The sequence below is a fragment of the Xenopus tropicalis genome, chromosome 6 (genome assembly GCF_000004195.4).
Source record: "Xenopus tropicalis strain Nigerian chromosome 6, UCB_Xtro_10.0, whole genome shotgun sequence".
NCBI lineage: Eukaryota > Metazoa > Chordata > Amphibia > Anura > Pipidae > Xenopus > Xenopus tropicalis.
In genome coordinates, this window is record NC_030682.2 from 52,168,142 (window position 1) to 52,194,671 (window position 26,530).

The 26,530-nt window shown below is 38.3% G+C and overlaps 1 protein-coding gene across 1 annotated transcript in view; it reads right to left on the reverse strand.

Moving 5' to 3' along the window:
- mrpl3 (mitochondrial ribosomal protein L3) overlaps positions 1–25,591 on the reverse strand; it is a 50,430-nt gene extending 24,839 nt beyond the window's left edge. Inside the window, exons 1-6 of the mRNA NM_001016594.2 lie at positions 25,452–25,591; positions 24,231–24,412; positions 23,869–23,960; positions 23,258–23,356; positions 18,522–18,621; positions 7,322–7,382 (exon numbers count right to left, since the gene is read on the reverse strand). Coding sequence (NP_001016594.1) covers positions 7,322–7,382; positions 18,522–18,621; positions 23,258–23,356; positions 23,869–23,960; positions 24,231–24,412; positions 25,452–25,531 — 614 coding nt within the window. The 5' untranslated portion in view covers positions 25,532–25,591. The remainder of the gene's footprint in view (positions 1–7,321; positions 7,383–18,521; positions 18,622–23,257; positions 23,357–23,868; positions 23,961–24,230; positions 24,413–25,451) is intronic.
- Positions 25,592–26,530: the final 939 nt, after the last annotated feature.

Below are 26,530 nucleotides of genomic sequence, written 5' to 3' on the forward strand. Positions count from 1 at the left end.
AATGACAATCCATTCTATCACCAACCTAATCATTTCCCTAGTAACCTTTAGCCTTAGTTTCAATTCCATGAAGACAGATTTTCACATTATCACGATCAGCCACCTAGAGCCACACTGGGGAACTATGCATCAGTATTTTAGTATGAAACCTACTGCAAAAGAAAACTTGAAACCACAGATCTTTTTAATTTCCATTGCAAGAACAGCACATAATTTTTTAAATGAGAGCCCCCTAAATAAAATTAAACCAATAGAGGTTAAGCTAAAACAAAATTGAGTAAATATTAATAGCAAGTTGCTCTAGTTTATACATTTATTTGTAACTTTCTCTGGGGAAAGAAAAATTCCTTCCTATGTTACTATTACTATTTTAGTAATTCAATAAAAATTGTTTTCCCGTTTTGAAAAAATATCGACATATTGAACTACTGCCATGGATTTTAAATACAACTAGAAAATTCTAGTGTACGAAGCCACAATAAGGCCCCAGAGAGCTAAACTGTTCTGTGGGTTGCCAGTTGGCTAGCAGGTTAATGCTTCTGACAGGGAAAATGATCCTGCTGAATGATCTCTATGCCAGCCATGTTGTACAGCATGTTAAAGGAAAAATAAAGTCAAAGTCACTTGGGGGTGCCAAAATGTTAGGCACCCCCAAGTGACTTTGACCGCCTACCTTTTACCCCGGGCTGGTGCCCCTGTGAGGAAGGAACAGCACCAGCCCGGGGTAGCTGCCGGCGCTTCCTTTTCCTGATTCGCTGCGCGCGCATGCGCAGTAGAGTGAAAAGCCGAACTTTAAATATTAAAGTCGGCTTTTCACTCTACTGCGCATGCGCCCACCGCTGGCACTCAGGAAAAGGAAGCGAGGAAGACGGAAGCGCTGCGCTCCAGGTGCCCCGGGCTGGTGCTGTTTTCTCCTAACAGGGGCACCAGCCCGGGGTACGAGGTAAGCGGTTAAAGTCACTTGGGGGTGCCTAACATTTTGGCACCCCCAAGTGACTTTGACTTTCGTTTCCCTTTAAAGGCAGTGTTATTCCCAGCTTCTGTTCAGTAACAAGCAGTAGGATTGCACTGAGGGTAAGGTACCTATCTGAAGTATCCCTGCTGATGAAAGCCATTAATGAAACAGCAGAGCAGCAATAACATAACTCCCAATTGTCCCGATTTTTGCGGGACTGTCCCTCTTTTGACAGCTCAACCCGCAGTCACAGATTCTTACAGAAAAGTCCCTCATTTCCCTTTGATCTCCTGCACTGAAGCTAAAAAACATACAAATTTAATTAAGGCTAATGTCAGACCAGGCGTTTGGTAGAGAGCACAAAAATCTTAACGAGTGTCACCTGCACTTCGAAACCTTGTTTCTCACTTTTAATTAAACAAGTGGGCTTTTGGCAGAGAGCCCAGAAAGGTAAACAGCCCCCCCCCCTGCACTGAGATACAATTGTAACTAATAAGCTAAACAGGTATCTTAGGGGAACTGAGACTCACAGCTTAAAGGGCAATTTCACCTTTTTCAGCAAAACATAAAACAGGACCCCAAAACCCCCAGAAATGTGTGGTCGCAAAAAAGGGCATGGTCTTTCCGTTTTCAAAATGTTGGGAGGTATGCAGTTCAGAATTAATGAACCACCTATCTTGTTTGAGAGCCACCCTAATTTAAGCCCCTCTCACCCAATCACCAGCAGTAAGAGGTCCACCACCCAATGTCAGTAATCTTTACCCATTCTATTGAACACAGAATCGTCATCTGAGCCAGATTCACTTGATACTGCTATTTACCACCCTGTATATTTTTGTAGTGTGGGAGGAAACTGGAGTACCCATGGGAGAGCATACAACTGCTTTTCGGTGCCATGTCCAAGCTTTACAAGCAAAAAGAAACCTGTGTGGCACAATGGTATGTCTGGGAAATCATTTTGTGATAATGCTATTTACATATATGATGTATGAGCACCAGAGAAACCCTTGCACTCCCATCTGTCAGCAACATGTTAAACACAAGTTTGCAGATACAATAATCACAAAATTATAATACAGTTCCATGTTTCCACCAAGTAAACAACTGCAGTAATGATACAGAAGGGGAAAGATCAACCCTGCTGTTATATTACCAAAGATGCTTCCACGTAAATGTCATCCAAATGTTTCCAAAACCCTGCATGATGCCAGCACAATCATGGTATTCCAGAAAGACAAAAGCACCACAGGGAAGTGACCTTTCCATTTTTTTCATAAACATTCCAAATCTATTCCCTACACCCTTACAATTAAGCACAGATAATGATAAATATACTAAGATGCAGCCCTATTTATAGAGAACTAGCTTCTGTGCTTCAGACAAATACAGAAATCCCATGGTGATATTTGGGGGGGCAGGGTGAGTGCTGATGAATTGTGTCCTGCTATTTACAGATATCTGTGAAGCAGGTAAAAAAAAAAAAGCCAAAATATAATTTACCATATTAAGGCTCCTTGCATACCAAACAATTTTTTTTCTGCCAAGTTACAGAAGACCAGAGAAGAAGAAATACTGTCGTCAATATATTTCTTCTTGTTCTGGCCTAATTTATAGACAATATTGAGGCTGTTTACTGATTACATCCTACATATGTTCACAATAGCTTGCCTTACGGCACAGCCCTAAAGGAATATGACATGGCTACATTTATTGGGGGGGGGGGGGGCAATTTTATACTGTATTAAGGTGTGTAGTACGGTAGGTGAATAGCAGCCTGTTGTAGTTGCGGTAGGCAGGCTTTGTCTAAATGACTGCTAATAAGATGATTACTGGTTGCTCTAATGTTTTGTAACAATGTTTAGATGAAAATCTAAACTATCTTAAAACGGAGTCTATGGAAGATGGCCTTCCCATAATTCAGAGCTTTCTGAATAACAGGTTTCCAAATAACTGATCCCATACCTGTATGTTAGTTACACATTTGCAGTAGTTTTAAAGTTACTTGCAAATGTAATTGCTACTGAAAGCAGTGCTTGTTTATCCATTTCTGTACTCTGGGTCTGTCCAAAAGGAATCAGATTGAATTTTAATAGTCTGACTTACAACGTCAGAGCCAGGAGAGCAGAGTATGTAATCAGTCAGAAACTGCTATTACAATTACATTACAAACCATTGAAAATGTGTAATTAAATATATATTGGAAAGCTGCTTAGGATTATTATTTGTTTCACAGTGCAGCGAACAGTTTTTAGGTGGAGAACAATCCACAAATGGCATAACATATTTTCAGTGGATCATGGGTGGTCTGGCCACTCCCAGAACTCCAGCATGTCCCATTTTTGTGCTCCTGCTGTTGCTTGTTTATAAACTTGTGTCTGTGCTGCCCCCTCCAGTGGAAGGTGCAGATATATATATAATGATAGCTAGCTAGATTAGGCCCTGTAAGGGCAGAGTAGAGTCGGGCGGGTTTTTTTGATTTAGGATAGCTAAAATGGCATCATGTACAAGGTATGGTTACATATCAGAAGAGAAGAGAATTGTTTAAATAGGTCACACTGCCATATTTGTCAACTTTCTTCATAATGGGTTTCTGTATAATAAAACAAATAATTATATTACCACTTATGCCCTGTTCAACTACAAACTGAAACTTCCTTTTTCTATTTAGTAGAAAATTTAAAGTGTCTTTTTGCGCTTTGAATATATCACATCGGATGCAGGAATATTTAGATTCCAGGCCAATGTAATTCCTAGGAGTCCATTGTGCACTGTCACATCTTTGCAGTGCAAATTACAAACCTTTATAAAAGACTGGGAATGCATATCTGTAAGACAGAAAAAACTCTCATAAAATAGAAATCATCTGCCAGAGTCAATCAATCAAGCAAACCCTCTTAATGCAGCTCTCCTGCGATTCGCGGTATAATAATCAAGGAAACAGCACGAGGTTAAAAATATTCTGAGAGAGCAAGTGAAATGTTTCAAATAAAATATAGAAATAGCATTTTGGCCTCTACTCAAGTCAGTTATACCTGCCTATATTTCTTTCTTGTTTCATGCTTGCGAATACAGCCATAAGTACAGCTGAATGGGCAAACATCCCCTTTTAAGCACCTGAAAGATTGGGAAGATTACATTTACTAATAATACCAAATTAGTTTCAAGGGATTTGCAAAATTCAGCCTTTGCTAATCCTATGACCCCTGACCTTTATTTGATAACTATACCATTTAGAGTAAAGAACATTGGTTGGTGTAGCATGTAAGGGGTTATTTACTACATGTAAAATAGGGTACAGGATACAAGTGGACAAAATGGGCCCAATTTGTCACTTTTTGTGTACTTTGTAGTCCGCACGTTGCACTGCCACAGGCTTCTGTGCTTTAATAGAATAAGCATACCTGTGTTTTCCTGATGAATACATAGATACCTGAGCTCTGTATTTATGAGAGGGAGAAGCACAAAAGCCTGTTACTACTAATACCTGAATTTTACTGAATACATACAGTCGTGTTGTGTCTACTGGTTCACTTAAATATGCAAAAATATTTTTCTACTGTTCATATCAATGTTAAAGTAGCTTAGAAAAGCATAGTGGGGTCACACTGGTCTTCAGAATGCTGGAAAACGATTCCAGCACTAAATTGAAATCGAATTGAAAGTTTAGAGCATGCTGTAGAGATTATCTAAAACCAAATCCAGGAAGAGCTTTTTATGATCACAGCATTTGAAAAGCAGTATACTGAGCTAACTTTATTATGACCCAGAAAAGTACCTGAAGAAATGTAAATAATATTGCAGAGCTCTGGATATACCCTAATAATAGAGAGAAGTGCCTGCATCCAAAATTCAAAGCCAGACGAACAATGTATATCCTATGCCAAAGGATTAATTTTCCACACACTACAACGAATCTAAACATGCATCAAAGCCATGCTAGGGGGCTGATTTACTTACCCACGAACGGGTCGAATGGAGTCCGATTGCGTTTTTTTCGTAATGATCGGTATTTTGCGATTTTTTCGTATGTTTTGCGATTTTTTCGGATTCTTTACGAATTTTTCGTTACCAATACGATTTTTGCGTAAAAACGCGAGTTTTCCTATCCATTACGAAAGTTGCGTAAAAAGTTGCGCATTTTTCGTAGCGTTAAAACTTACGCGAAAAGTTGCGCATTTTTCGCGTAAGTTTTAACGCTACGAAAAATGCGCAACTTTTTACGCAACTTTCGTAATGGATACGAAAAACTCGCGTTTTTACGCAAAAATCGTATTGGTAACGAAAAATTCGTACAGAATCCGAAAAAATCGCAAAACATACGAAAAAGTCGCAAAATGTTCGTTTTCAAGTCGGAACTTTTCCAATTCGGGTCGGATTCGTGGGTTAGTAAATCAGCCCCCATGTCTATACATAGTTAAATAAAGAACAAAGAGTTCTAACTTGCATGACTTTCCCTCTAGTCACCTGACGTCAACCCAACTGAATATTGCTAAGAACAGATAACACACTGGAACATACTGTAACATCAGAATTCTGTGAAGGCTGGAACATTATGGATTCTCAAATTTAGCAAAAATTTGTTGAATAATCCAAAAACTGAGACCTTTTGACCATATATAAATCCCCAACATTTTAAAACACATCTTAGTAATTGTTATGTTGAATGTGGAGTAAAAATTTGGTTTTGTATAAATAATCACAGCTTTTTGTGGTAGCTTTGAATTGTACTGTAAAAATATCTATATACGCAAATACATAGACAAAATTATGAAAATGCAATTATATGATGGGAGGGAAGTAAATTTATAGTTGTGATAAAAGTATATAACCATTGACATAACATTTTTTCATCTGACAACAATTTGAGAATGGTGTTGTGGTGGAAATCTTCCAGTAATATTCACACAAAAACTCCCTTATTTGAATGTCTCAGGAACAATGAAGATATCAATAACAAACTACAGTGACTAAAGAAGCCATTACAATCCAAGGCCTCTGAATCGTGATCCATTATAGCCACCCATAGAAACCAAGACAGCTCAGAAAGGCATCAGTGCCATTACTGTTACATATAAGTTGGGTGTTATTTTAGATGTGGTGCAAATAAGGTCTTTGACTGATATAGAAAAAATCAAGCTAGAGAGTGCACGAAAGCAACTTAAGTTGATGACTGTATTTATGCTCTTATATTATATGATGTTTCTACAACACTGATTTCTGAGATCTTCCTTCTATTTCATGTTTCCCAAATTCAAGATTTTAGTAGTTGTGCAAGTCAGCTGACAGTGCAGATATAACCTGATACTTTTGTATTACTTTTGAGCAGTGGCTGTATGCTATCACTACCTGACACATAAATTAGGGGTTCTTAAAAATACCTCCGAGAATCGGTGTTTGAGAAATGTTAAAATGGTCAATTACAACTGACATAAGCTTGACAGGAAGATTGGGATGATGCTGATTAATTTTAACTGACATTTAAAAAAAGGCAAGCAGCTAGATCAAAATGTTGATTGATGGTTTATGCTGGGTATTCTTTCACAACTTTTATATCAAATTGCAACTCATAATGTCATCATACTAAAGGTGCACCACTGGAGCACATTTCCGGAGATTTCTGCTAGAAAAATGCAAAATCCATATAAAAAAAAAAAAACTGTCACAGGAGCTTTTACATGGGAAGCCAAGTCAGCATAAATAATGGTAAAGATATAATGCAACCTTTTCCTAAACCTTTTACCTACACTAGAAATCACAGATGAATATTTGCAAAGTACTGCAAATATACAATGAACAAGGTACTGTACTGATGTTTTTTTCTTCCCCCAGTCTTTATTTTTTTTCTATAAAAATATTTATCCCTTTTGGGGGCAGCTTATTTAAATTACTTGTGGACAAAACCACAAGTAATTCAAATAACAATAAAAATGAAGCCATGCAATCAATCTATTTTTGGCTTGCTGCAGCCTGCAGTGAACCTATCAACAAGATAGCAGGTTAAACTTAAACCTAGTAAAAGGAAGATAATGTAAATCAACACTATGATAATAAATGTTGAGGTATATTTTATATTTAGCATATACTTATATTATATACAATCTTATTCTATTAAAAAGCTTTATTTCTCTAGTTATAGGCTTACATATGAAGTAGCCTGTCTGCAAAACCCGAGGGCTGGTAAAAATCATGTCTGCAGCCATATTCTAAAGATTTTAGCAGCTTTTGAGTTGAGTTAAAATATAAGAAATGATGTAAATATAAGTGAAGTAGATGTATATAACAAAACAGAAAAGGGCCAACAAAATCTAAGGCTGGGAAGCGTAATATTTTATATTAACACTCTAAAAAGTTAAAGGAGTGACTTACGTTTTTGCTGTGATGTCCACAAACTGCCCAGGACGGAAATGTGCAGCATAAAGTGGGGTCCCTAGTACAAAAGAACCAATAAATTGATTAAACAAACATGCCAGTTTCAATATTGTTCAGTTTAAGGGGAAAACATTTTACTGCTGTATAAGTTAGCTACCTAAAAATGATTTGTACAGATATAAGACTTGGTATTCAGAAAGCTTGGGACCTGGGGTAAGGAATCTTTCTGTAATTTGGATTGTCATACCTTAAGCCTACTTTAAATTATTTAAAATTAAATAAACCCAATATGATTATTTTAACTCCAATAAGGCTTAATGATATCTTAGTTAGGATCAAGTACAAGGTACTATTTTATTATTGCGTAAAAAAAGGAAATCAATTTTAAATATGCTAATTATTAAATGGAGTGTATGGCAGATGGCCTTCCCATATTTGGGAGCTTTTCAATAGCTTTATCGGTTAATGAGAGAATATCATTGGAATCTGATAATGCAGGTAAGGGGCCCATTATCCGGAAAATTACGAATTACAGAAAGGCCATATCCCATAGACTCCATTTTAAGGAAATAATGATTTCTAAAAAATATTTATTTTTTCTCTGTAATAATAAAATAGTTTCTTGTATTTGATCCTAACTAAGATATAATTAATCCTTACTGGAGGCAAAACAATCATATTGGGTTTATTTAATGTTTTAATGATTTTGTAGCAGACTTAAGGTAGGGAGATCCAAATTACAGAAAGATCTCTTATTCAGAAATTCCAGGTCCTGAGCCTTCGGGATAAAAGGTCCCATACCTCTACTAGCATATTATAGTAAAGGATTGTAGAAACCTTTTTTAAGTATCCATTGAGGCTGAAATGACAAGAAGGATTAGTTAAGTAATGTTGATCTTTGTGACCTGCTATGTTTCCAAGTGACAATCACTAACAAAGTATACAAGCACACGGATGCTTCCGCACAATTCTCATAGCAGGCAACTGTTCCTCTTAGGATCTTGACCACATAATCACCTGAAGTCACAACTCTTACTTTATTGGGAGGGCTTTTGTGGGTAACTCTGTCCTTCCCTCTGCACCAAATGATTACAAGTACTATGAGCAAAATGTTAGGGCACAGAAGAAAAAAAAAAGGCATAAAGGACATATCTCATACGACTGGACACATTTTGCTGTTCTATATCAAAGCTGTCAGATGTGAAGAGAACCAGTGTTTCCGCTTTACTTTCTCTGCAACATGAAATAGTAGATATAGTGCAAACCCAAATTAAATTTTGAAGAAAAAAAAACTGTGAAATAGATTAAGAATAACAAAACCTAATCTCAACCTCCAATGTAGACTGTTATTGGAGCTAGCAGCAGCGTTGTGCAAAATTCAAACCAAGTCTGTGCTCCCTGACCTGAGGAAAAGCTGTCTGGGCTTGAAATATTTTATCAGCCTGCCAACTCAAATAAAATTCAGCAATGTGGAAAGCGGTATTCTTTGCATTTTTGTGTGTCTTTTTGTAACATTGGTGCTGATTCTCAAAATGTTTTTTACAATCACATTAAAAAAAAAAAAACACAGCAGCTGGCAGAATTGGGTTAGGCGGGTTTTTCATTCATTTATTGTCATAAAACTAGAATACAGCGATACTACGTACATGTACTTAGACCAGGCTTTGTGCTGCACAACCAACATTTCCCTATAAAACCATTAATTCAATGTGTTACTGGTATTCAGTAAACACAACTAGGACAAAGCCACACTACACCAATTGTTCCTATCCAGTAACTTTTTTTAAGCGATGTATACCTATTAAAGAAAAACTATACCCCTAGATTGAATACCTGATAATTTATATCATATTAAGTGGCCTATTAAAGAATCTTTATATATCGGTAAATATTGCCTTCTTACATGTTTTTCCTTGAGCCACCATTTAGTGAAGGGCTGTGTGCTCCCTCAGAGATCACCTGAAATAATGCAGCTCTAACAGGAAGGCGTGTGGGAGTAAAAGACAGAACTTTGCCCATTAATTGGCTGATGTGACCTAGCATATATGTGTGCCACTTGTTTGTTTGTGTGCACTGTGAATCCTACTATCCTAGGGGGCAGCCCTTAGAACTTAAATGGCAATTTTCTATTTAGGATTACCCAAAGGCATATACTGCTAAAAATATATATATATATTTATGAAAATGGTTTATTTAGATCATTCAGTGTTTTACATAAGAGTTTCCATCCAAGAACTGGAAGATTTTTTGTGGTAATTCCTAATATTTTATTTCTTATCTGCTTTACATACATCATCAATTACTTCCAGACACACTGAATTACAATTAGATGTTTCAGATTCCTTATTCTGGCTTGAGCGCACCACTAACTGACTGTGGAATAAGGGAGGAAAATTTTGAAGTGACTTTGAGTAGTATGAATCATTTGACTCCCAAGCTAAATACAATGTACCAAACAGTCCTTAGAAAGTTTAACTCTGGTTTTTAGCCTTACGCACATGGCAGTAAAGAATGTAGCATCAATCAAATGGGAATAACAATGTTAGCCTGTGAACTAGATATTAGATAAACTAGATAAATATTTTATAAACACAGTTTTGCCTCCAATAAGGATTAATTATATCTTAGTTGGGATCAAGTACAAGGTACTGTTTGATTTTTACAAAGAATAAGGAAATCCCTTTTAAACATTACAATTGTTTGATTAAAATGGAGTCTATGGGAGAGGGCCTTCCTATAATTTAGAGCCATCTGGATAATGGGTTTTTGGATAACAGATCTTATACCTGTACTAGATAGCAATTTTTTCAAGCCTATATGCTAAGGGTGAGATGCTGGATATGCTAAGGCTATTAACTGGGGATCCGATTAGTGGGTTTGGAAGGACATGGTCCAAAGATATAAAAGGCTTTTACATGTATGGTTAAGCAGAAATAATCAGACTGACACACAACAGTACACATGTATATAAGTATATGTACTGAATTCTGAACCTCCGCATTCACAGTTCTCTAACAATAATGTATTAAAGTTTTATGCAGGTATTTTACAACTTTGAACTTTAAACCAACTTAAAATTACAAGAAGATATTGTAAGAATATAGCACATAGCCTGAATCATACAAGCCCTCCTTTACAGTTACTGCAGAGTACAGGTATGGGATCCCTTATCTGGAAACCCGTTATCCAGAAAGTTCTAAATTACAGAAAGGCCATCTCCCATAGACTCCATTATAATCAAATAATTCTAATTTTTAAAAATGATTTCCTTTTTCTCTGTAATAATAAAACAGTACAGGTATAGGACCCGTTATCCAGAATGCTCGGGACCAAGGGTATTCCGGATAAGGGGTCTTTCCGTAATTTGGATCTTTATACCTTAAGTCTACTAAAAAATCAATAAAACATTAATTAAATCCAATAGGATTGTTTTGCATCCAATAAGGATTATATCTTAGTTAGGATCAAATATAAGGTACAGTTTTATTATTACAGAGAAAAAGGAAATCAATTTTAAAAATCCTAATTATTTGATTATAATGGAGTCTATGGGAGACAGGCTGTCCGTAATTCGGAGCTTTCTGGATAAGGGTTTCCGGATAAGGGGTCCGATACCTGTACCTTGTACTTGATCCCAACTAAAATATAATTAATCCTTATTGGAGGCAAAACAATCCTACTGGGTTTATAGAATATGTAAATGATTTTTAGCAAACTTAAGTTATGGAGATCCAAATTAGGTAAAGATCCCTTATCCGGAAAACCCCAGGTCCCGTGCATTCTGGATAACAGGTCCCATACCTGTATATGTTTAAGTGTAAAAATCCTCACATACTTTAAGAACATGTCTTTAAGAAAAGAGCGACTCAATCTACTGTCAGTGCAGTCTTTGAGGCTCCCAAAAGTGTACTCTGAATACAAGCTAAAAAATGTTAGCATTTTTAGCATAGTTTTTGTCAGTCACAGAAGGGCAGTAAAAATAAGGTATAGCAAGAATAAATTAGAATAATATTGAAAGCACACAACTATAAAACTAGTTTAAATCCTTATTGCAGTACATGGATAAATGGATGAAATCCCCACAAATTTATGATGAAAGCATCATACTGTAATAGCTTCCTTGACTTTCGTTGGAACAGCTTTTCTCCTTATGTTGAACAATGGCAACTACAGACTCCAAATGGTAGAAGCAGCCTAGGTATCTTATCCCTGAACTAATGAAGCAATGCAACACACACAAGTAATAACAAATACCTGTAAAGCCAATTCTCCCAAACATTATGGTGTCCTGAAGTTAGGGGGACTATGTGTATATAAGTGTCTTTGTCCCAAACATTATAGGCACTGTATGTACAGTATATTGTGGGTTGGTCCCTAAGCTCAGTGAATTAGCAAAAAACAAGATGGAGAGCTACTGGAGCATCTTTGCAGGCACAGATCTTCCCTGCTAAAGGGCTGTGATTGTCTTGGGCTGGAACAGAACCTAAAAACATAATGTACAACATTTCTAGCCAATTTCTTTGGTTAAGCTCTAGTTCTCCTTTAAGACATGCCTGGGTCTAACTGGGTGAACATATACATGATCCACAACCTAGATCCAGAATTTTACCCATAGCCCAACAAACACCTTTAGGGCTGTGACAAAGGGGAAGATTAGTCGCCGAGCTACAAATCTTTCTTGTCGTGGGTAACTAATCTTCCCGAAATGCCATCCCACCGGCTAGAATGTAAATCAGTGGTGGGATGGCATATGCAGAGCCGCGATTTGTAGAAGTCAGAGATGTTTCCTCTCAAGGCAACTTCGGTAAATCACGGTGCCACGTATGCCATCCCACCGGTGATTTACATTCTAGCCAGTGGGATGGCATTTCGGGGAGATTTGTCATGCAGCGACTAATCTCCCCGTGTGTCACAAGCCCTTATTAGCAACCCAATCCTATTACCTGTCCCTGGCAAAAAGCTGGAAACAATGCAATCATAAAAGTTGTGATATTATCCAAAGGCAGGAAGTCAGGAAGAAAGGTGAGGATGCAGAATGAACTAATGACACACACTATTGCCTACATCCACATTTACCTGCCAGCTATCTGCCCAAACCATTTTGTAAAACCTGCTGTAGGACTCTTGCAATATTTTTTTTGTAATGAAACTTCTGGTAAATAACTAACTACATGAATTTTTATAATACAATCAATAATAAATAGGAAAATATTTTTGGGAAATCTGACACAACTGGAGAAAAATAGCATGACCCTAGTAAATAAACAAAAAGTGCAAAGTGCCTATACAGATTTCAGGGAGAAAAGGGTTTTTTTAAGTAAATATGAACAGTACAAAATAAAGCTGTGGCAAAAAACAAACACACACAAAGCATGTGAATAAAAAATTAAAATCACCATGACCAAGCATGGATGTGATTATAAAAGTTAGTGAAGTGTACATATATTGAACACTGTTTTGTAATAAAAGCATAGTTGTAGGTCTTAAAAATCTACTGCGAAATAAAAAATAACCCAATGTTCTGCCAAGGGGCTTTAGCCAGGTGACCCATCCTTCACCTCTTACAAAACATTTTACAGAAGCTGTTAGAACTGTGCCCCTCTGCAATTACAGCCAGTGGTGGCATTGGAGATTACCAGTAACATGCAGGCAGTTCAATAACACTGTGTGCTGTATTTGCAGATGCACGCAGTCCTACTGGCTTCAGTAAATTTTCAATTATGGGAAGCAAGGTTGGAGCAAGCTTTAAAAGGAGAAGGAAAGTCATTTTAGCATTTTACTGCCAATAGTTTCGCCACATTAGTGCCACCTAGAACAATATATTTATTCTGCAGAAAGCATTTCTCTGTTTGCTTAAGACAGCAGCTGGCATTTTAAGTAGCTTCCTGCTTGCAGTCTAGCCATTATAACTCTGATCACACAATCCTAAGGGGAAGGGGGGGGGAGTTCTTAGCATTCCTGTAAGAGGGGGAACAGGAGAAGGGAGGGAGAGAGGAGAAAACTGCAGACTCTGGCCCAGGAAATTAAGGACTTTTCTGAGAAAGAAAGTCAGACACCCTAACAGGTTTACAAAAATGAAGACAAGAAATCCTGTGTTTCTTTTGATAGATGACTGCAGCATTACTGTAAGTGCTTATGGCTGTATTTACATAGACCTTTTCGATAAAGCCTACTTAGTTTTTACCTTTCCTTCTCCTTTAAAGTACCCTGTGCATTATATATTTTCGCCTCAATCCAGCTGCTTTTTCATCCCACCCAACTGGAAATTTTTTTTGGGGGGGAGAACAGAGAAATGCCATGTTAAACAAAAGATGCTAGATACAAATTTTCCCACCACAGTAGGAAGTTTAACCTGCATGCATGGAGTTCCCAGCCAGTGTGCCACACAGAATATATTGCTGGATAAGAGGTACTACCCACAAGCCAATTTTAGAGGTAGGACAGATGCACACTTGCATCTCTTGGCTTTGTCTCTTATACCTAAGGAGAATGGAAAAAGAGATAACCCTGTACAGTATAGGACCTGTTATCCAGAATGCTCGGGACCTGGGGCTCGCCGGATAAGGGATCTTTCCATAATTTGGATCACTATACTTTAAGTCCACTAAAAATAATTTAAACATTATTTATATAACTTTCCTTCTCCGTTAAATCAAATACCAACACAACACCAATACAAAATATGTATTTTATTCTACATATTATTTATATATTTAAAGCAGGGGGAATATAGCTTATTAGAACACGTGGTATAATGTTTTCTCCTGTTTGCAAATTACATTAAAGTGATACCGACATGAAAAAAACTACTTTTTAAAATATGAATCTGCATAAAAAGTTACCTATAGGTCATGTTGATCATTTTTTGCTGATAGGGCTGCTTTTGTAAGTAATTGTTACTTGAAGTTCCTAAACCTGACTGTCCCTTCTCAGCCTGTCAGTTACAGCTTCTAATGCTAATGGCCTACTGCTGCACAAATATGGCAGCCCCCTCATAGGAACATGGGGGATCAGATTGGACAAATACTTATGGCAAAATTATAAATAGCACGCAAAGACATTGTTATGATAGATGTAAAAGATTTCGATTTTTGGTGTCAGTGGCTCCCACAAACAAAGGTCACAGTCACACAAAGGACCCAAACCACCACAGCATAGGACAACCCCCCCCCCCTTCCAATCAGAACAGTTCTACAGTGGAGGAAATAATTATTTGACCCCTCACTGATTTTGTAAGTTTGTCCAATGACAAAGAAATTAAAAGTCTCAGAACAGTATCATTTCAATGGTAGGTTTATTTTAACAGTGGCAGATAGCACATCAAAAGGAAAATCGAAAAAATAACTTTAAATAAAAGATAGCAACTGATTTGCATTTCATTGAGTGAAATAAGTTTTTGAACCCCTACCAACCATTAAGAGTTCTGGCTCCCACAGAGTGGTTAGACACTTCTACTCAATTAGTCAACCTCATTAAGGACACCTGTCTTAACTAGTCACCTGTATAAAAGACACCTGTCCACAGAATCAATCAATCAAGCAGACTCCAAACTCTCCAACATGGGAAAGACCAAAGAGCTGTCCAAGGATGTCAGAGACAAAATTGTAGACCTGCACAAGGCTGGAATGGGCTACAAAACCATTAGCAAGAAGCTGGGAGAGAAGGTGACAACTGTTGGTGCGATTGTTCGAAAATGGAAGGAGCACAAAACGACCATCAATCGACCTCGCTCTGGGGCTCCACGCAAGATCTCACCTCGTGGGGTGTCAATGATTCTGAGAAAGGTGAAAAAGCATCCTAGAACTACACGGGAGGAGTTAGTTAATGACCTCAAATTAGCAGGGACCACAGTCACCAAGAAAACCATTGGAAACACATTACACCGCAATGGATTAAAATCCTGCAGGGCTCGCAAGGTCCCCCAGCTCAAGAAGGCACATGTGCAGGCCCGTCTGAAGTTTGCCAATGAACACCTGAATGATTCTGTGAGTGACTGGGAGAAGGTGCTGTGGTCTGATGAGACCAAAATAGAGCTCTTTGGCATTAACTCAACTCGCTGTGTTTGGAGGAAGAAAAATGCTGCCTATGACCCCCAAAACACCGTCCCCACCGTCAAGCATGGGGGTGGAAACATTTTGCTTTGGGGGTGTTTTTCTGCTAAGGGCACAGGACAACTTATTCGCATTAACGGGAAAATGGACGGAGCCATGTATCGTGAAATCCTGAACGACAACCTCCTTCCCTCTGCCAGGAAACTGAAAATGGGTCGTGGATGGGGGTTCCAGCACGACAATGACCCAAAAGATACAGCAAAGGCAACAAAGGAGTGGCTCAAGAAGAAGCACATTAAGGTCATGGAGTGGCCTAGTCAGTCTCCGGACCTTAATCCAATAGAAAACCTATGGAGGGAGCTCAAGCTCAGAGTTGCACAGAGACAGCCTCGAAACCTTAGGGATTTAGAGATGATCTGCAAAGAGGAGTGGACCAACATTCCTCCTAAAATGTGCGCAAACTTGGTCATCAATTACAAGAAACGTTTGACCTCTGTGCTTGCAAACAAGGGTTTTTCCACTAAGTATTAAGTCTTTTTTGTTAGAGGGTTCAAAAACTTATTTCACTCAATGAAATGCAAATCAGTTGCTATCTTTTATTTAAAGTTATTTTTTCGATTTTCCTTTTGATGTGCTATCTGCCACTGTTAAAATAAACCTACCATTGAAATGATACTGTTCTGAGACTTTTCATTTCTTTGTCATTGGACAAACTTACAAAATCAGTGAGGGGTCAAATAATTATTTCCTCCACTGTATGTCTTCTGTTGGCACAGGGGAGACAGAATCTTACAGCACACTGGCCCCACCAATATATTATACAGGTCCTTTTCAAAAAATTAGCATATTGTGATAAAGTTCATTATTTTCTGTAATGTACTGATAAACATTAGACTTTCATATATTTTAGATTCATTACACACAACTGAAGTAGTTCAAGCCTTTTCTTGTTTTAATATTGATGATTGTGGCATACAGCTCATGAAAACCCAAAATTCCTATCTCAAAAAATTAGCATATCATGAAAAGGTTCTCTAAACGAGCTATTAACCTAATCATCTGAATCAACAAATTAACTCTAAAAACCTGCAAAAGATTCCTGAGGCTTTTAAAAACTCCCAGCCTGGTTCATTACTCAAAACCGCAATCATGGGTAAGACTGCCGACCTGACTGCTGTCCAGAAGGCCATCATTGACACCCTCAAGCAAGAGGGTAAGACACAAAAAGAAATTTCTGAACAAATAGGCTGTTCCCAGAGTGCTGTATCAAGGCACCTCAGTGGGAAGTCTGTGGGAAGGAAAAAGTATGGCAGAAAACGCTGCACAACGAGAAGAGGTGACTGGGCCCTGAGGAAGATTGTGGAGAAGGACCGATTCCTGACCTTGGGGGACCTGCGGAAGCAGTGGACTGAGTCTGGAGTAGAAACATCCAGAGCCACCGTGTACAGGCGCGTGCAGGAAATGGGCTACAGGTGCTGCATTCCCCAGGTCAAGCCACTTTTGAACCAGAAACAGCGGCAGAAGCGCCTGACCTGGGCTACAGAGAAGCAGCACTGGACTGTTGCTCAGTGGTCCAAAGTATGTCATTCGGAAATCAAGGTGCCAGAGTCTGGAGGAAGACTGGGGAGAGGGAAATGCCAAAATGCCTGAAGTTCAGTGTCAAGTACCCACAGTCAGTGATGGTCTGGGGTGCCATGTCAGCTGCTGGTGTTGGTCCACTGTGTTTTATCAAGGGCAGGGTCAATGCAGCTAGCTATCAGGAGATTTTGGAGCACTTCATGCTTCCATCTGCTGAAAAGCTTTATGGAGATGAAGATTTCATTTTTCAGCATGACCTGGCACCTGCTCACAGTGCCAAAACCACTGGTAAATGGTTTACTGCCCATGGTATTACTGTGCTCAATTGGCCTGCCAACTCTCCTGACCTGAACCCCATAGAGAATCTGTGGGATATTGTGAAGAGAAAGTTGAGAGACACAAGACCCAACACTCTGGATGAGCTTAAGGCCGCTATTGAAGCATCCTGGGCCTCCATAACACCTGAGCAGTGCCACAGGCTGATTGCCTCCATGCCACGCCACATTGAAGCAGTCATTTCTGCAAAAGGATTCCCGACCAAGTATTGAGTGCATAACTGAACATAATTATTTGAAGGTTGACTTTTTTTGTATTAAAAACACTTTTCTTTTATTGGGCGGATGAAATATGCAAATTTTTTGAGATAGGAATTTTGGGTTTTCATGAGCTGTATGCCACAATCATCAATATTAAAACAAGAAAAGGCTTGAACTACTTCAGTTGTGTGTAATGAATCTAAAATATATGAAAGTCTAATGTTTATCAGTACATTACAGAAAATAATGAACTTTATCACAATATGCTAATTTTTTGAAAAGGACCTGTACACAGTGGTCCTAACAATATAGCAGAGACAGCATATCATTTAATAGCAGCCCCATTATTATATATCACAAAAAGCCCAGCATTTCCTAACACAGTAGCCCTAGCTATACATTATACAGAGTGGCCTATGATATATATTAAGCACAACAGCCTCAGCTGTATATATGACACACAGAGGCCCAAGCATTGATTGACACAGTGGCCACAGCATCTTATGACATAGTTGCCGCAAACAGCAAATCTCCTTGCTGTTTTTCACTGTCTGTGCCTTATACTTCTTTGCCTGCAATGTCATTAGACAGAGCAGAGTGTGTGATAAAATCAAACATCCAATATGAATGGAAATAAAAAGTAATCTGTTACTATCCAAAACTGCTATATCCCACCTGACAGGATGCACCTGAGCTATAAAAAAAAAAAGCATCCCACCTCCAGCATTGCTTCCAACTCAAATACAATCTATACGTGAATTATGCTTGGTTGGGATGCCTATAATGTAATTTTTGTTAAGCATATTTACATGTCAGAAATTGCATACCATAAATATAAAGTCAAGCAACCTGGGGAAAGTCAGTGTTTACAGAAAAGAAGCTGTACACCTGCGACCCAAGGGTGCATAAGCATATGCATCAGCAAAATTTGTTGTATCTGAAAACTTAATTTTTGACATCAAAAGCCTGTTAGTGAGGATAGATTCTTCAACATCTTATAATAATTCTTATAAAAAGCTTAGGTCCAATTACCTGGCTTAAGTATAGCATTATCGGACACTTTAAATATGCTGATTTTTTGCTTTGGAGGCACTCCAGCTTCTCGATACAATTCCATTGCAGATTCTGGTTTCTGTAAAAAAAAAAAAAAAATTAATACCTATACCAGTATGGGACCTGTTACCCAAAAGAAGCAGGGGTTTTCCAGATAAAGGGTCTTTCTATAATTTAGATCTCCATACCATAAGCCTACTAAAAATCATCTAAACATTAAATAAACCCAATAGGATTTTTTTGCCTCCAATAAGGATTAATTATATCTTACTTTGGATTCTTCAGACCAATTTAGCAGCTTATCTGCCCATGTATGGGCACCCCTGATATGCCTACCCAAAAAATATCTGACCTAAAATTGGTCAGATCTCGATCAGGCAGGTTTCCTTTTCCAGTTGGATCGGGGACGTCATTGGCTTACTGAAGTGGTCCTCTGGCCAGCGGCCCATATACCTGCAGTTCTAATTTGATCATTTGGCCAAACAATCTTATTAGCCCGACATCGCTCACCATAGTTGGACATACTGGGAGATGATCCACATGTCTGGGGACCTCGCGCTGTGTATGTCCACCTTATCTCTAAGGAGGCTATGTAACAAAAGGCACTAAGTTTACCCAGGAGCAGTAACCCATAGCTACCAATCAACAGGCAGAATTAACTGGTCACCTTTTTAAAAGGAAAATTATGCCTTTTATTACACATGGGGGTTAATCTGTGGAAATGTTTCAGAATATAAAAATGCATTATTCATTTATGTAGTGTATAGCACATATTGTTGTTGATTTATTGAAACTGAGTTCCAAGCTGGAATACATGTCACACATTTATAAAGTGCCAACATACTGCACATTGCTGGTATGGCCATTTTAAACTGCTGTTTATAAATAGGATGAGTCCCAAGTAATGGGAGAAAAGTGGTAATATATGTCAAATAATGATCCGTGAACTGAAATTTAGTTCATGTTTTATTGTGTTTACAAGTATAAGCCGCCCAATAACTGGGTTTATATAGGCATATATCTTAACCAAACTTTCAGACATCAGTATTTGTGTTTTTGAACATATCTATAAATTTTTTTCAAACTGATTTGTTCCGATAAAACTGAATAGGGTTGATATCTGGAATAAAACACTGGACATGTTTTTGGTCTGTCCCAAATTACAATCTGAGTGCTGTCAAAGAGCCGAATGCTTGGCTCTGATCAATATGGGCAGCTAAACTTCTCAAATTCTTAGTTGTTCTGTGACCTGGTTAAACGGGCATATCTGGCCTGCCTGGCTATCTTCATTTATCTCTTACAACCAATCCAGTTCCTACCGGTTTAATATTTTGTTAAGTCAGATTCCCCTTATATACTATTTGCATCTATTATAATTGGTCAGAAAATAAATGGTTGGCTTAAAAACACTCTAAGGTTGTTTAAAAAAAAAAAAACCCCTTCCATAAAACTAGGGACAGGGCCAAATCATTAATGATATCCTATCTCAGCACAGTGTTCTGCAGCTGGTTACCAAGCCACTTTAACAGTCCAATTCCTATCTCCGAGGAAGCAATTTAGAAGTCTGTCTGTGGTGTCACACATGGATAATCCCATTTATTAGGAGAGTTTCCATAAAAAAATTCTGCTACATGCTAAAGAGAAAAAATATCATACGTGTTTGAAAAAGTAGCATAAAACGTCTCATGTTTGGGTCAAAGTGTATAAATAAGATTCTAAAATGGTTTTTTACTTAAATATGGTTTGGAAGGAAAATGTGGTTAACAATGGCATGGTTTGCATGGTTTGCTTTCACAGACATTTTTCATTCATTCTGGCAACACACAAATTTTTAAAGAGAAATACAGTATGTTGACAATGCACGGTCTGCCTTACTATGTGCCTTAAATAAAAAAAGATCAGTGTAAACTTATTCAAAAGGATTCTCTGAGCACTTTTACAATTTACATTAGTGTTCTAGTTTACATTTTTACAAGTATGTTTAAAGTCTAAGCACATAATAAAAATATAGTTCTTGATAATATGCAACAATATATGTCAGAGAAAGTGTAGTTGAAAACTTTTGTCTTTGAATTCCTTTTTTTGTGTAGGTCTGTGGCACTCTAGCTCAGTGCTGTCCAACTGGCGGCCCGCGGGCCGCGACCCCCCTCTGTGTGGCCCCCCACCTGTCTGGCTGCTTTGATGGCTTACTCTTGTGTAAGCTTTAAATGGTATCAGTACTGTGATTAACTGCCCCCCCCCCTGCATGGTTCTCACCTCAGATTCAGGCTGTATTGTTTAAATATGTAATACCCTGTGTTGTTCACACCTTTTAATCTCTGCATTGTTCACCCCCTGCAGTGTTCACACCTCAGGCTCAGGCTGTAATCACCCCCATTGTTCCCCTGTTTACACCTCAGGAGGAGTAGAAACCCACAAATAATCCCTGCATACTACAAAAAGAACATATACTGAGGTGGTACTGCAATTAAAAAGTTTTTTAATATATAGTTATTGTGCAGACTGTAGGAGCAGTGCCAGCATTGTGTCACTGTATGCTGCCTGTGTGTGCCATACACACAGGCAGCATAGGGCAAGCAGAGTATGGCACACACAGGCAGGGTAGGGAAGGCAGAGTATGGCACACACAGGAAGAGTAGGGCAGGCAGAGTATGGCACACACAGCCCAAGTTTGGCACAAACCAGCCAAGAATGGCACACACAGTGAAAGTATGGCACACGCAGGCAGGGTAGGTAAGGCAAAGTATGGCACACACAGGCAGAGTAGGGCAGGCAAAGTATGGCACACACAGGCCAAGTTTGGCACAAACCAGCCAAGGCACACACAGTGAAATTATGGCACACGCAGGCAGGATAGGGAAGGCAGAGTATGGCACACACAGGTAGGGTAGGGAAGGCATAGTATGGCACACACAGGCAGGGTAGGGAAGGCAGAGTATGGCACACACAGGTAGGGTAGGGCAGGCAGAGTATGGCACACACAGGCAGGGTAGGGAAGGCAGAGTATGGCACACACAGGCAGAGTAGGGAAGGCAGAGTATGGCACACACAGGCAGGGTAGGGCAGGCAGAGTATGGCACACACAGGCCAAGTATGGCACAAACCAGCCAAGAATGGCACACACAGTGAAAGTATGGCGCGCAGGCAGGGTAGGGCAGGCAGAGTATGGCACACACAAAGGCAGGGTAGGGCAGGCAGAGTATGGCAGGTTTTTGCTGTACTACAACCATTAATATGGGTATGGTCATGTGATAACATGGGTGTGGTTTCAAGTGGGTACCACTGGCTTCATGGGTAAGCTAAATTAAAGAAATGCCCTTACTAGTTTGATGCTGAAGTAATGGCAGGGGCCTCTATGGAAACCTTCCATATGAATAAAAGTAAGGGCAGAGGAGAATATTACAGCCTGTGTTTTGAAAATCTGTCTAATTTAAAAATATTTTCCATTTCTCTGTTTGCCTGTTTAAGGGCTCTGTACAGGTGACTAATCTCCCCGTGTTCCACAGCCCTAACTCAAGAAATAATGCAGACCATAGTTAGTTCATGAATAAACCAATAGGCAAACTTATGTTTGCAAAATCCCTAGACTTGTGTTAAACATGGGCGATATACTGCCCCTTAACAGGATTATTTGTTTTAACTTCTGCTGCATGGTCTTGTAGGAGATGATGTTGAAATCCTGGATGACATAAGATAAATATTTGATGCCCTGGCTAAGCCAATACTAATGGCAAAGACATATGGGGCAATTAGTTGGCGCAAGTAAGTAAGTCTGTCGCGGCGACTAATCATAGCGACTTTTTTGCCATAGGGTGGTAGAATAGAAGTACTGCAATTTACAAAATAAGTGGAGAGTTCAGTAGTTTAGTAGTTTAGATTTCAGAATTTAGATGTGAGAAGTTGTTTTTTTTGCACCAAAACAGCAAATAAATTGCCAAAAGCCTGCAGGAATAAAATATTTCTGACTAAAAACTGAAAAGCTTCAGAAACTGTGTACAAAGAGTTGGACGGCATTATAATAAAAATATAATCAGAACTGAAAATCTAATAGATAGATTTCATCTTTGATAAAAATATAATTTATCTATTAACAGAAACAAATACGTAAAACATATACATGTTTATGTTTTGTTCTTCTATTTTACATTACACATAGGGGCACATTAATCAAAGTACGATTGCCTCCGAATAAGTTTTCGTACCTTGCGTATTTTCACCGTTGTTTTTCGCTAATTAGCACGACTTTTTCATACTGTGCGTCAAAAATTACGCAACAAAATCGTATCATCGCTTTCGAGTATGAAAGTTTCGGATTCATTTAAGCTTCTGTATCGTGGCTTTCCTTGGGCCAGGTTGGAGCTGCAGAGTGCCACTGAGTCCTATGGGAGGCTTCCAAAACCATGCACAGAAGGATAAAAGTCAGAAAGGTTTTCCTGCCGTTTGCGATTGTTCGATACGAAAATTTGTGACTTTCGGATCGCCAATATAATATTATCGCGACTATTCCGTTTTTTTCATAAGCATTTTCGTGATATTTGCGATCATCAGAAATTATCATATCTAATCCAAATTTTTCCCATTTTGGTATTCAAACTCGTACTTTGATGAATGTGCCCCATAGTATTCCATACCACTGAATAGCAAAATCACCCACTCGATGCTTGAATACAGAAGTCATAATGTAGTGCATAAGGAAGAAATACATTAGGACTCACATAAAATGGGGATACATTTTTTCCTCCTACAGTGAGAGATGCAGTTTTTCCATCAAATTCCTCCTTAGGTGTATATTTAACGACATGACAGTCACGAACCTTGAAAAGGAAGAAAACATTTTTTAATTTACATAATAGCATAGAAAAGTATCAATTTCTGGTTCTTTTAAAGGGCCAGTCGCATGCCAAAACTACATCATATGCATAATAAATATAGGATAGAGATCTGATATATATTATATAGATATGCTATATATAAGGCTTTTTTTATTAGCTGTGTGCAAATGTCATGAAACAGTTGGTTTTTCATTCAGTTGCTAAGCTCAGGCTTAGAATAAATTAGTATTTAGATAAATAATGGAAATCCATACCTAAAATGTATTAGGTAATAACACAGCAGAAGTAAAGTAATACTGACACTGCTAATGTGACGGAATATAGCACATTACCATGGTGATATTATTCATTTAATAAAAGAAAATTATTTAAAAATGACAAATGGAGCAACCAAACTAGCTGCAGTGTGATGCTCATATGCTTAATTTATAATCATCAAAATGCAACAGCAAGCAAAATACAGACAAAATAATATTTTGTAAAGAACACTTTACTTGTAGCATGGTGACAGCATGTCTATCTCCAGATTTAGTCCATATCGGCATCATTCCTAACTTGACTGCAATCACACCAACCCTGTTGGAACCTGGTGGACATATGTACAGAGCATGTTTAGAATAGCTTATAAAAGCTTCCTGAAATGATCTTCCAGTTCACTGAAAAACATACAGAATATTAAGAGGCTTTAAGAAGAACTTTTCACCGGCGTTTCTTTCTGTTCCATCTTTGGTACAGTATAACAAAATATAGTCCATGGGTTTATGAGTATGAGTTCTGTGTGGATCAAAAACAACTTATACTGTATCTGACTCATCTAAAGACCAGATGGGTATTTCTGAAATTGTTTACCACCTACCAGGTTCCCATGGCTTTGTGGGCCAAGGTTCATCTTTTAGAGGGCAAAGCTTGCTTGCTGTTTGAGCATGATACTCTTCTGCAGTCACACGTTTTAGAAATTGTTTGTTTTCTTCAGAGAGATGTTCATCCCACCAAGTGCTGCTCTGGATACCTCTGGTTATAAATACACAGGAGATATTTCTGTAATAAAAAGAACAGTGGCAAGTTATTAGATATAAAGCCACAGGACACTAATGCACCCCCATTATCACTGAACAAGTTACCTGATAAAGTCCATCAGAAGTACAGTGCATGTGCAGTCAGTAAATACTAACCTGTAAGTTTATAGAAGTGAGACTGAATACCAAATCACTGGGGGGGTGACAAGTTTTAGGCACCCCCAGTCATTCTAGTCACTTACCTGCTACAACAGGTTGGCGCTTCTCTTCTTAAAAAAAAAATGCATGAGAATGGGGTACTGTTTGATGGGTGCCACCATTTTCTTATCTTCCCAGGTTTCCCCAGTGCCAATTGTACTAGTAAACATGCAGTGTACAGAAAACAAACAGTGCCATAGGCTGCTGTGTTTTTTGAAGAAGAGAAGAACCAGCACGGGGGGAGTGTGTGTAATTGACTAGGATCTAGGGGGTTGTTAACAACTTGGCACCCCAAGACTCCTTAGAAAAATCCATCATTAATGTCAGTTCAAAATATTGCCCTTCAAAGTTAAATATTAGAATTTTAAATGCAATAGACAACTGTGACTTTTAAAAAAAATATGTTTTATATTTTTAACATGTAAAATGTACCTACTTTACTATACTGCTTGTTTTATTGATCTACATCCACAACTGGACATATATGATTCTGATATATAATTCTGATCTACACATATCTGTAAAATAATTTTAAATGTAATTTGCTCTCCTTATAGAACAAGTCACTGATTATAAAGAGGGAACTCTAAAACACACAGACTAAAAAGAGAAAGGTGCACTGCAAGAAAGCAAATCATATCTAGACTGATGGATCTAAGATATTGTTTTGCTTTCACTGTCATGTGTTCCTTTCATTCCCTCAGATCTAATGTGCAACAAGCAGAACTGTTTTCCTTGTCAGTCCAAGTCAGTTGAGGGCTATATGCTCCCAGTTTATTATAAATAACTATTACTGATTGGCTAATTTCAGTTCTACTTAAATCATTGCAGATAAGCTGGAGCAGCAAAACACTTCCACTCACCTCTCTGTACCCGCAGTGACTCTATTCAGCAGCTGCTTCCGGACGCTACACAGTAACCTCCAATTCATTCCCACCGCCATATTCCGCGGAGGGTGTTAACTCCGGTAATCTCGCCTGTGACTAATTCCACTTCTTAGCACCCTTCTCGCCCTCTGCCCAAGCATGGGAATGTCACTAGCCGCTTCCTGGTCCGTTCCACAATGCGCAGTTCCGGAAACAATAGACTAGAGAGGAAGGGTTCCGGCTACTGACTAGTTCACAGGACAGGTTCGAGGAGACGATGACTATCGCTATCATTATTATGTTCTTTTATCGCATTTATGATAACAGCTTTATTTTACTGACATTCATATTTTCTAAATACAAAAGAATTGCATAACGTATTATTAGAAGGGAATGAAGAATTATGTTCTTTTATCGCATTCATAATAATAATAGCTTTAATTTGCTGGCATGAATATTTTCCAAATATCAAAAAAATTAAATTCCATTGCATTACTGTGCACAGGTTTATAAATAAAAATGTATGTACATTATTGTATTTCAAATGCTTTTTTCGGGGGTAATATCATACCTCCCAAAATTTTGAAAAAAGAAAGAGGGGCAAAAACAAATGCAGTGCGGTGAGGTTTTTGGCCACGCCCATTTTTGTGACCATACTCCCTAAATACCACTCCCATTTGACTAAATTTGGCAGGTTATGTAAAGTTTGAACACATTTCTGGGGGTTTTGCGGTCTTGTTTTAAGTTTTATTACAGTTTTGTTAAAAAAGCTGACATTGCCCTTTAAGCTGTGAGTCTCAGTAGACCTGTTTATCTTATTAGCTTTTTAGGGTTCTGGGCTCTGCCAAAAGCCTACTTATTTAATTAAATGTGAGAAACATTGTATCTAAGTGTAGGTGATACTCTTTAAGATTTATGGGCTCTCTGCCAAAAGCAATCCGGGGGTTCCGGGTTTGAGCTGTTAAAAGAGGGACTGTCTTGCGAAAATCGGGACAGTTGGGAGGAATGTTGAGTTTAGAAACATGCCCATGTTTTGGGAAAACAATTTAGTACATTGTGACATCACTTTACAGTGA